The sequence below is a fragment of the Lasioglossum baleicum genome, chromosome 16, assembly GCF_051020765.1.
Source record: "Lasioglossum baleicum chromosome 16, iyLasBale1, whole genome shotgun sequence".
NCBI lineage: Eukaryota > Metazoa > Arthropoda > Insecta > Hymenoptera > Halictidae > Lasioglossum > Lasioglossum baleicum.
The window spans coordinates 7,484,277-7,496,395 of record NC_134944.1 but is presented as its reverse complement, the minus strand read 5'-3'; the positions used below and the strand labels follow the sequence as shown (position 1 = coordinate 7,496,395).

At 44.4% G+C, this 12,119-nt stretch overlaps 1 protein-coding gene across 34 annotated transcripts in view; it reads right to left on the bottom strand.

Moving 5' to 3' along the window:
* Window positions 1-82: 82 nt before the first annotated feature.
* The window catches only part of Shot (dystonin-like protein short stop), a 97,469-nt gene continuing 85,432 nt past the window's right edge, over window positions 83-12,119 (bottom strand). For 20 of the 34 annotated variants that reach the window (XM_076441180.1, XM_076441184.1, XM_076441178.1 and 17 more), the window contains 7 exons: window positions 6,479-6,641; window positions 5,581-5,730; window positions 5,324-5,510; window positions 4,354-4,416; window positions 3,539-3,658; window positions 2,773-2,832; window positions 83-2,051 (listed from right to left, as the gene is read on the bottom strand). In XM_076441180.1, coding sequence (XP_076297295.1) covers window positions 1,892-2,051; window positions 2,773-2,832; window positions 3,539-3,658; window positions 4,354-4,416; window positions 5,324-5,510; window positions 5,581-5,730; window positions 6,479-6,641 — 903 coding nt within the window. In that variant the 3' untranslated portion in view covers window positions 83-1,891. Of the gene's footprint in view, window positions 2,052-2,772; window positions 2,833-3,538; window positions 3,659-4,353; window positions 4,417-5,323; window positions 5,511-5,580; window positions 5,731-6,478; window positions 6,642-7,131; window positions 7,194-9,899; window positions 10,007-12,119 lie in introns of those variants that run through there. The other 14 variants (XM_076441194.1, XM_076441199.1, XM_076441213.1 and 11 more) reach the window with 10 other exon arrangements.

Genomic DNA, 12,119 nt, shown 5'->3' with positions numbered 1-12,119 from the left:
TCTTTGATTGGTCGCCCTACTCCCATCCACTTCCGGGGACAAAGGAAAGGAGGGTCTCAAGACTTCGTCGTAGACCGTTCGGTTTGGTGTCAAATGCGTGTGCGTTTTGCGTATATTTTTTGTTTCTTTCCACTGCAATTAGTAGCGACGATACAAAACCTTCAAGTAAAAGCGAAAACAGAGATTAACATTTAAGGGGATAGATTAATAGATTAATCACCGTATCATCATTATTCATCTCATCACCATCATAAACCATCATCATTAATCATCATCGGTACGAGTCCGTGCTGTTCGCGTGAACGCGACTCTTAGAGTACAAAAGAAAACGAAGAAAAAGATAGAAAGACGAACGGAACAGAAGAAAATCGAGAACGGAAGATTAACAAAACGCCGTTTTCTTTTCTCGCGAACCAGACAGATCTCGTTCCACCGTCGCGTGGGCCCTTATATCGCGTTTCCCGAACCGTCAGCGTCATTACATCTAACAACAATTCGTCTACTATGTTGCTATATCAATAATATACATATATAGTATGCGTGTACGTAAAACGATACGTACGAATTACCGGGAAGTATAAAGTTCTTTTTTGCTTTTTGACACATTTTTCTACTTAAATGTAATCAACGAACACTGAGGACAGAAGACCGCGTTACTTTCCATTGTGTACCCATTTATTGAGTCCCACGATTTAGCCAGGATGCGTCGCTACGGTTTACTACTTCCGGTGGTCGGCTCGCCTCGGCAGGCAGGTACGATTCGCGCAGAAAGCGGCACGGCGATAGACTTTTAAGGCAATCCGGTCGCGGGTAGCGTTGACTCGTGTCTTTTCTAGGAAACTGTCTTATTCGCGGAGTGGTTCCCGGTCGCGACACCGAGCCGGAGAGCAATCGAGCAATGCATATGTACAACGTGTGTGTGTGGTCTACCCTCTCGTCGAACGTGAACACTCATTTCTTTTCCCTCATTCTCCACGTCGGTTCTCAAACTTTTCGATTTTTCTCCGACGTTTGCTCCCGCCGCGACGATCCCGGGCTTCGACGGAACGAGCGTCTCGCGAGACGAAACACGATCGTACGGCACAAACGTGAAACGATACCGAGTCAGCGGAGAACACGCAAAATCTCTTTCTTTTTCTCTCTCTCTCTCTCTCTCTCTCTATCTTTCTCTCTCCCTCTCATTCATTGTTACGGCTGAACACCTAGTAGTTCTATTGGATAGCGCAGCGTTACAATTACATTAATAATAAATCGTTATTCGGCTATGTGTTTCTCTGTGTCACGGGTAAAGAAACTTTACGAAAAAATCTGTTAAACCGACACGCGCATCGTGTCCCTGGTACGATAGCGTCGCGACGACACATTCTTCCACGCACAATGTGTGAAACGTGTCCTGTTTCCTCTCGCGACGATTGATTCTCCTTTCTTTGGATCGCGATCGCGCATAATTCGCTCGCGTCCACTGCTACAATCTCTTCTTCTCCCGTTGTTCATCTCGCGCGATTTTACGCGTTTTTACAAAATAGTTCGGTAATAATGTTAAGCTCTTTCACACTCGGTCAGTGGGGGACGCGCCCGGCGAGAGCGCAGTGTCGATGCGCGGATTAGGTAGCGAAAACGGTAGCTAATTGTTTTTAATTTTTTGTCGATTAGGCTGCTCCCGGGTCGCGTCCGCGCGCGCGCTGCTTCGAATCGTTATTACATATATTTATATTTTTATATATATACATAGATATTGATTTATGTATATATATATTTATAGATTTTGTATATATTAGATTAGATTATCCTAAGCGTTGCGTCGACGGTGATCCCCGTTACGCGGGTCGCTGATCCCCCCGCCGACGTTTGGCCTTTTCGTTCGCGTGACTATACGAATATGTCCCGGCGACTATAATCGGAATGGTGCTCGTTGGTCGATCGGCGTTGGTTTTCCCTTCCGTTGGGTGGTCGGCGTCGAGACGGACGTGTCCGAGGCGCCCGACGGCTTCCTCGTCAGCTTCAGAGACGGTGGTAGCGGTGTGCTCGATCCGCTGGACGGTGTTCTCGTTCTGCGAACCCATCAAAACATGTTTCAGGTTATGTTCGACACGGAACAGGTCCAACCCGAACACCGCAATCTCTGTACGATTAATTAAATGCTGCACGGACACTGTGACTGTTACAGCAGCCCTTGTAGTAGCACAGCAATCATTTCTCAATCGAATATCTTCAGAACGAACAATCAGAATCGTTCTAACCCTTGTGCAGTCAAGTGGGTACCCAGGTACTCATTTACTGTATTTCTTCCAACAAGTTGTCAATGTTCCTCTAAAAGATATTACAAAATTTCTCTGAACGTGCATTCTTTACTCGCTAATGTATTAATTGTATTAATCTGTGTTTTATTTAAACTTAAAGTTGTTATGTCCTTATTGAAAAACCTTTTAGTTTCATTTAAGATTGCAGTGTAAAAGAAAATGTCTATGCTTTCTTTTGGTGCAGCAAAATTATTGAAAATCCTATTAATAGGTTTCCGGTAGGTAAAGTGTCAATAATCTGTACATTTTGGTTGACTACACAAGGGCTAATACAGTAATTGGTGTTAGGGTTGGATACAATGTCCCTGACTTCGATCTGGAACGATGATCGACGACGACACGCAGCCTGGTCGGTACGGCGCGTGTCTAATGTTCGCGGTTCGCGCGAACCACCCCTCCCGGAACAAGCAAAAGACAACCCCCAGTACAAAAACAAAACCACAACATCAGAAACCGAGAGACGATGGATTACCTATCTGGCTTGACGGCCGACGAGGTGTTAGTCGCTGAATTCGTACACATCGAGCTGCTCCTGATGTTAGAGAACAGACACGACATAGGATTAGTCAAGCGTCCCAAGCGGTGCTCGGTTTGTTAGTGGTCGTGTAGAGACAGATATGAGAAAGGAACAGTGAGAAGGGAACGCTTCGACGAATATTTCAATAATATTGTAAGAATGTCTAAAAAGTTATGCGATTTTTAAGGGTGTCCACTTATTATTGCCGCTGACTGTAAATGACTTTTTTGATTTTATACATATGGAAATTGACCTTATTCACTCATTTAACACTCGACTTAAGCAATGTATTGATTAGAAACAAATGTAGCGAAGTAAATTGGCTTGATAATATTTATTGAGGCCTCAAAGTCGCCATTCGAGTGTTAATTTTGACACTACTGTAGAATTCGCCAAAGTTATAACAGATAAAAGTGTACCACGATAAATTTTCAATTCTATATCAACATCTATATAAATTTTTGGCCAATGTATACAAGTATTTTTATTGCTGACAATAAATGGAACATCGTGGAGTACGTATTCCGGTTCGTCGAAGCGTCTCGTGTCAAAGAAGCAAACGAAAACAGCAAACCGGACGGGAGAACGTTTGCAGCAACGTTTCACGGGAAAAAAATGTGGTTAGACGTGCGAGATGCGTGTGCACACAGTGCGTGAAAGAGAGAAAGACAGAAGAGAAAGCTAGCCTGTGTTAAGAGCAGAGGAAACAGTTCGGCCATACCCGGTAGAATCGGTAGAAACCGTCGAGTCGTTGCTTCGCATGGAATGGGTGGATATATTGCTGGTCGTCGATTGCGGGGATTTTATATCCGTGCCCACGTACACGGGGATCCTCGAGTGGCTAAACCATCACCAATCATCAATACAAATAGTCGTTACATCAACGACGCACGAGCGGGGGGACCGCGGAACCAAAAAGCACCAACATAAACGGAACCAAAGCCAGAACGAAAAAGCCATAAACGCAACGTTAACGGATGGAAATGAGAATGAGACAACGAAAAAGAAAAGAACGAACCACCTCCACCAGTTCTCGCGAGCTACGAACGTAGGCGGCTGCGCAAAAATCCTGCATCGTGAATTCTGTTCAACTTCAACGAATTAAAATTGTCTACATAAATTGCACAATCAAGTACAAATTTCTTTCCCTCTTTAGTAACTTCAAGAAGTAGAAAATAATTTATACTCTGTTCTTTTAACCATTGTTTTCTTTCCAAATTTCCAAATAAAGATCTTCAGTTTAGCTACGTGTTACTAAAAACTGGTCTTGCTATTCTCTTTTCATTTTATGCAGTAGAAACCACGATACTTTTCGATGATCTGTGACCGATTCACAGATCAAAGGGCTCGGGAATTTCTGTGGAAGCCACGATACAAGATTGTCTGCGGCCATTCTAGTTTGAGGATCAATTTGGAGACTAGCTTCGAGACACCGTGTGGTTAGAACCCGCTGCCACAGTAGTACAAAGATACGTGTCAAAAGCGCAAGCGAGTATACCCGATCCTCGACTCCGATAATCGTTAATTTAGGTTTACCTGATCGGTGTGCCGACACCAGTCAGGGTTGGAATGCTCGAAGCTCTATGGATCGTGCCGTACCTAAAAACATGTTATTAACCAGACTTATGTTAATCGTCGTTAAACCGACACGCTTGGACCTAGTGCGTTAATATGCGTTGGAGAACCGGGCTCTAAAAACAATCTATATAGCGATCTATACGTTATACCGTGTCGTCTCTAAGAACAGCTCTTGAACGCGCCTGTTCTGCTTTCACGCGCGAGTGGAATTCGTGATTCTCGAATAATTAGAAACGAAAGGTAATACGAAATCAAAAAAAAAGAAAAGAAAAGAAACCAAGTAAAGGTGGGGTATAAAATGCCGGGGGACTGAAAATACATATAAATCATCGTGCACGATCCGGACTGGATGCGAATACGTCACGATGCACCTAAACGTAGAGATTAGGGTACGATTTGATGGTGAACTCTGCGAGACTATTGCATTGTAGTTTGTCCAACGAGACGAGGCTTGTTAATAATCTGAGAAGAGCCTCGTCTCGTTGGGCAGACTATAGTCCTTGGTATTGGGTTGAAACGATAGTCCCTAGCGTTTGTAAACTAAAATTGAAAGCTAAAATTCAGATATTTATTCATAGATTTATTCAATAACATATTTCCCATTCTGTTCTATTACTTTTTGCCATTTTCGTGAAAACTTCTCGTGTTATTGAATAAACACCTTAATTTTATCTTCGATTCTAAATTTGAAAACGCTACGAACGTTCTTTCCAACCCAATAGATCAGTTTAATCGAGCTTTCAATTGCCCCACGGGGTTCGCCATCGAAAGGTACCGTTAATCTTCCAACATATTATCCTCGTTAATCTCTACCACGTAGTAGGATGCGAGAAACTCATCAATATCTATCTTCAAGATGCAAGTTAGTCCTCAAGTATTGGTCATTTCGATAGTTCTCTTTTCTGTGGGAAGTCTGTGGACTACGAACCTCGCTGACACGCCACTGGCTGGACTAACTAGCCCGGTGGGCGTCCTCGGTCGTGAACTGGAGCCGTTCACAGGCGTTCCAAGCCTTTTTCCTGACACGCTGTTGTGTCTGCTCGAGGTTGGCGTGTTCCCCGTTGTAGTGCCGACCGGTGTTCTCCGCGGTATGCGACTTAGGTTCGTCGAATCGTCTGGGAATAATTAGCATGTTATCAGTAGACGTTCTGGGACAGTCTAGTGGATGATGAAGTGATAGGGTACCTGTGCTGTCGAGAGACTGCGTGGAGCCGTATCTGCTTGGTGGTTTGCTACCCTGTCTCGAGGCAGGTCTGCTGCCTGGTCTGCTGGTAGGCCTGGACGCTGGCCTGGATGCTGGTCTTGACGCTGGCCTGCTCGATGGGCGACTACCTCCTGAAATGGGACGTGTATCAGACTCGGAAATTATGCACTTATAACTTATTCGAAAAATGATAGTCGAGATAATATGTTGTTTTGATTGCTACGTGTTGTTTAGACACAAATAATTTTGATTATATTTTTTATGAAGGTGCAACTGCACTTTATTCTTTAATGCAATCCAATTTTTTTGTTCAACCAATCGATCACTTTTGTTATCCTAAGTACAGGGTGGTTCATTAATCTTGAGACAGTCAATTATTACGGAAACCAGCAGGAATATGAAAAAATGTTTTACATAAAATATTCTTCATATGAAGGGGCACATTTAATGGCGCTATGCACATTTTTCCATAATGGCCTTTTAAGGGTCAGATGAAGGGCAACTTCATTTAATCTTTTTTATTATTACTTATTTTTTTATGAAACTTTCGCCAATATAATTGTGACATTTTTCTGATTAAAATAAGACCAAACACGATATAATTTCAACTGTATTTAGTGGTTTAATTGACGACGAACGTTTCGGGCGCAGGGAAGGACAGCGTATGGGAAAGAAAGAGACGCGAAGAGTCGCGGTCTCCCTTTACACGCGCTGTCCTTCTCTACGTTCGGCTCGGTCTTTGAAGCTCAAAAAAATAGTGTCCCGTCCACGACAAATGCAAACGAATCTCCCCGAGGCTTTTGCGTTCATAGACGATTTACTGTACACCGAATTCGGTGGTTTATTTTCAGGGGCGAGTGGGGATGGAAGAGTGCTTACCAGGGGTGATGGTGCTCCTGTAAGGCGTGCTGGTCTTCCTGGCGGAGCCAATTCTGAAGGAGCTCTCGTTGTCGCTGAGGCTGTCCGGGGTCCCGGCGCTCAAAGACGAGCGGGACGCCCTGGACTGTCCCATAGGAACGCTTCGAGCGCTTCGTTCCCTCACCTACGCGACAGAAACGTTAGTTGAAGCCGCGGGCACAACAATGATCCATAGAAATGCGTAGAGTAGAGACAGACAGAGAGAGAGAGAGAGAGAGAGAGAGAGAGAGAAGTAGGCAGAGAAACAGGCAAACAGCGAGAGTCGTTTATCGGCTGTTGGGTGCGCCGCGTCGACTAGCGAGGCAAGATCTTCCCCGAAAGAAATTCAATCGAGATCCTAAAATTTATTTTCCCCGAGAGAAGATCTGCCTCGCGTCGACAACGTCGCCGAAGAGTCTTATGGTATACTGCTCGGTCGTTTGCAACCTTGAAACGCCAGCCGCTGCGCGAGCCAGAGACCGATCGAGGGGATCGATCGATCGCGGCGCGGCTCGACACGAACAGTGATGACCGTGTACAGGTCGAAGAGAGCGTGTTTTACTTTTTATTAGAACCAGTGTGAGAGAAAACAAAATCAAATGAAGAAACAAAGAAGAAGATCCATGCAAACTTACCAGAGGAAGTTGGGAGAGATAGAGTAGCTTATGGTGATTCGAAGTATCTCCGATCAACGCCACTATGCACGCACCAATACAGCAATACAGGAGATCGTTATGCACATATCGATACAGCAGTACACCGTATCCGCGGACCGTGTCTACTCGCGAGAACCGTTCGGAAACGCGAATCTTTCTTCAGATAAGGAACGATCGACATCCTCGTGTCTAATGCTCGAACCATCTCTTCGGCGCGAGCCGATCTTTCCTACGGTTCTCTCCACTGCGGAGGATGACGATCGTCCTTTCGATCGGGCTACAAAGAATCCCGGTTCGTTCTACGGGGAATGGGGGATCGTTCAGAGGCATCCAATCATCAATGGCAACCAAAGTATAACCCGTCTACTGTCGCGCGCCGGAAATCATCGGAAAAATCGGAACACGAGATATCGAACAGGGGCAGGGGGCCACTATAGCGAAACTTCATGCGGTGTTCAGCGTCGTGTGTTTCTCGTCCGCGAGAAGATGGCACAGAAAAGATATTGCATATCTTATAATAGATATCTTATTAGATATTATATTATGATATTGTATAAGAAGAAGATGGATTGCAGTTCGAACATCTGATGTAACTTGATTTATATTGTGAGAAATAATTTTTCTCATTAAAATTACGTTTGCACAATATTTCCGAGTTTGAGGTCATTGCAAGGTCATAGTGTAATACACTGTTAAATTCGTCTCGACGTCGGAAACAATCCCATGATGTCCAAAGCATGTGGTGCCATTTTAAAAAGTCAAGGTGACCTTTACTTTTTTACCTAAAATGCAGGTTTTGAATTTTTTCAAATTTAAGAATATGCGAGCATGTAGCTCACCAAGTACCGAGAAACTTTTGTCTAAAACATTTTTTAATTACACTACCGCAAACGCCTAAAAAATGGTGACATAACTTAACGGACACACCCTGTATATTATTAAATATACAGGGTGTCTCAGCTGAAGGTGGCCACCTAAATATCTCCTTTATTTTTAATGACACATAGAATATTTATGGCATAATTTAAATGGTATCGAGGAAGGAATAAGAAAGATTATCAAAATCGAAGTCGAACACTTGGGGTCCTTCCCTTGTCAGTGTCAGTGATGCCAGAAATGCGCAACATTTCACGCGCATGCGCGGCGATTAGCCTCAGTATAGTAAGATTCTCGATGAAATGGGGTACCTTGAGCACCCCGCAGAATTTTAAAAAATTTATATGATTTGATTCTGAAAAATGAATGTATAACAAGTGTATTTGTGTATATTTTGTAACTCGTACGACACGTCCTGGAGTCTTTTTGTCCGGTACAGATTTGTTTCGGTACATTCCAGTCAATATAACTGCCTCAGGGCTCTGCTACCTCATCACAGATACGTTACTGTTTTCGCGCATTTTTGGCATCACTGGTCAGTGTCGCCAGATCGAGAAAATCGAGGGGAATACAATTTACCCCCTCTCTGATGACCAGAATAATATGTGACACGTTGCGCGTGCGCGAAGGGCATTGAGTGGGGCGAATGGGAGACACGTTGCGCGTGCGGCACGTCACGTGACCAGTCTGCGGTCTTAGTGGGGGGCGTTGGAGTGTGCTGATGGTGGAATGGGGATGGAATAGTGGAAGGGGAAAAGGAGGAGAGGTAAAACCGACCAGTTTTGGTCGTTTCCGGCGACACTGGGCCCCACTGTCCCTACCGCGCTATTTAAAAGTGGTACCTCGTTAAATTTATGCCATCTTCTCGCGGAGAATAGATGCATCTGATTTCTTTCGATCGTTCCTTGGTGAATGCACTGTGCGACAACGAGAAGCCAGGTTCTCGCGTGTGCTGAGCGAAACAGTCCTATTCTCGCGCGTTCGTCATAAAAAATCTCTCGAGCACGAGTCTAACGAAATCGTTCTTTCGGTTGAATTTTTGCCGATCTCCAAAGAGATTTTTCCAGAGACATTCTGGTCTGGTTAACGAGGTGCTGCTGCGAGTGCATCCAGTGCATTCCACAGGTGGGGGTGTCAACATCCACGGGTGCAATGCTCCCGGCGTCGACGGCCGTGGACGCACTTCCGCGTCGACGCGATGATTCGAATGAGGTTATGTACGATCGGATTCGAGAGAATGCACCTAAGCGAGACTGATAAACACGAGTTTGATCGTGCAGCAGGTACGCACGGCTGATCTAATCTACCAGTTCTACCGCATGCACGATCCTCGATCCAAGCTACGGAATCGTGTCGAGATCCGACTGTCCGGTATACCCGGGAAATCAAAGAGAGAATCGGATCGGAGTATGATCGATCTCGTGACTGATAAAAGAAAGAAACGAGGCAACAACGCGCGTTCCATCGGTCGTCGCACGATAACGCGGAACGAAAAGCGCACTCGAGACAATAAAACGGAACAGAAAACTGTCGGAGGTGAGAGAGAGAAAATAAAACAACAAATAAATTAGAGAAACTCAAGACCAAACAACTCGGAGAAACAGTGAGTTTTGCGTAAACAGAGAGCGAGAGACACAGAGAGAGAGAAAAACGAAAAAAAAAAAATAATAAAAAACGATGACAAGAACGCAGCAGAAGATACACAGAAAAAGTAGACGTAACAAATAAATATATATATATATATATGTTTGTATGTACGTATATGTATATCAAAGTATTAAATGATTAATTATTATAGATATATACTGGGGTATACACCGTGTGTCACACCAACGACAGCAGAATTCAGAGAATAGAGTTTTCTTATTTACCCAATGATAAGAGGGGGCGTGCATGTGGAGGGGATACGAGCACGGGAGGTCCTCCTTTTGCCTCAAACTCTCAAATATCGGCGTCAGCTGGCTCATAAACTCCTCCGCTACACCACAAACGAAAAGTTTAAGGAACAATGCGCCAACGATCCCGCGCGCGCCGAACCGTTTCGCACTCGGTCCTTGGACGGTACACAACGGGCAAAGAACCTTCCGAGCAATCCTGATCGCGATCCGCCGATCCGATCGATTGATCGCGAAGATCCTGCTCGAAAGATCCTCTCTCGCCGAGGACGCGGCGATCCTCGAGATCCTCGGGATCTCTCCACGGACGTCCGTGATCATCACGGAATCGGAAAGAGACCAGAGCCGGGCAAATCACCGCACTGCAAAAAATCCCGCGAACCTCGACACGTTCTCGTGGATCGATCTCGAAATTGCAAAATTAATTGGCTCGAGGGCGAGTCATTCTGTAATCGACTGTAACGGATAGAGAATGACTGGCAACCTCCGCGAATTTAAAATGTGTATCACAGAGGATTGAACTCCACTTTATGGGACCAAAAATTTTCGACTTTTTTATATATATATGATCTTGTAGTTGATGAGACAATGTCAAAAATCCAAGTTTCAATGTTAGGAATTCACTGGTTCCGAAGTTATGGCTGTTTAAAGTTGGAGAGGTAAAGGCGCCAGCATTGTACAACTTTAAACGGCCATAACTTCCGAACCAGTGAATCCCTAACGTTGAAACTCGGATTTCTAACATCTTCTCGTCGAGATCTGCAAGATTATATTAGGTTGGGGAAAAAGAAATCCATTATTTTTACGTTATCTCAAACGGAGAAATGTGACGGATTTCTTTTTCCCCAACCTAATATTTAAAAAAGATCAAAAATTTGTGGTTAAGTTCAACCACGGATAAGAACATTTTGGTCATTTCATTTCCGAGTCTAAAATAAATCCAGTCTCCCACGAGCTGAATTGAGGGAAAGGTGTTCAGCGAAAATTTGGTCGATTTTACTTGACATTCATTTTTGCATCGCTATGGTTTAAATTTTTAAAACATTGGCGTTTCGTGATCGTCCAGAGGAAGGTGGGTCCGCGTGAGATTTCGCGGTAGAATGGCGACGTTCGATCGACTTTGCCCGACCCTGGGAGACAGTAGATACACAGAGAGACAGTCTCGTGAAATCGCATCTCCTGAGGTGACTATAGGCCCCCAAGATGGCGGCGGGGGCCGACTCACGGCACGAAAATCTAACATCCCGATCCGAAGACGCAAATCTGCGTGGCTGTGGGGTGTGTGCGGGGGGCTGAAAACTGATAGGGATATCGTGGGGTGTGGAGGGTGGAGAACAGGGGTGAAACGAGGTGAGAAATGGGGTGAGACGGAGAACCGGGGAGCACGAGGGGTTTTTTCGGTGACTTTGAAGCGACTACCTAGAGGTGCTGAGAGGGTAGCTCTAGGTGCGACGATATTGCTACCGGTCTTCTAAGCTGACATGCTCGCATGCGAATTTGAAAAATCGAGGCCTTCCGCGGTTTTGTACTTACCCCCATCGTGGCCGCGAGAGAGATCTTCGACTAGGCAAGACCATGGAGAGACAGTGAGAGAGAGAGAGAGAGAGAGAGAGAGAGAGAGAGAGGGAAAGATAGATAGAAAGAGAGAAAGAGGTCGAGAAGAATCGAGATCATTTATATTCGACTTTGCTCTCTTCTGGCTGGTGAGATCGTCTGTAACCTTGCGAGATGTTATAGAGGATGCATCAATTTCGAAAAATTCGTTGAACTCCGAGAATGATTTTTTCAGAGACAGAGATGATTTCAATAATCAACACTTGTCTTGTTTTAGTACTTCGCGAATCGGATTGATCTGGAATGAATAAAAAGAAATCTTCCCCTGGCGAACCCTAACCCTTCCGGTCCTCTCGATCCAGACTCGACATTTTTGCTTATTTCATTTATATTAGATTCGTCACTAATACCAGGATTTTATGGTATACAGGGTGAACCACGAATCATGATCAGTAGTACTCTGTTATTAGCAGTCCGATCGAAAATTTTTTTATACATATGTAGATTATAGCAAACCTCCAATTTTAGTCACCTTCAATTTTTTGCGAATACACCTATAAATTTTTTACGCCTATCTGTCAGAGGATTCCAAGATGCATTCAGGAAGTATCATAACATAAAAAAGATTGCCAAAAATTTAAA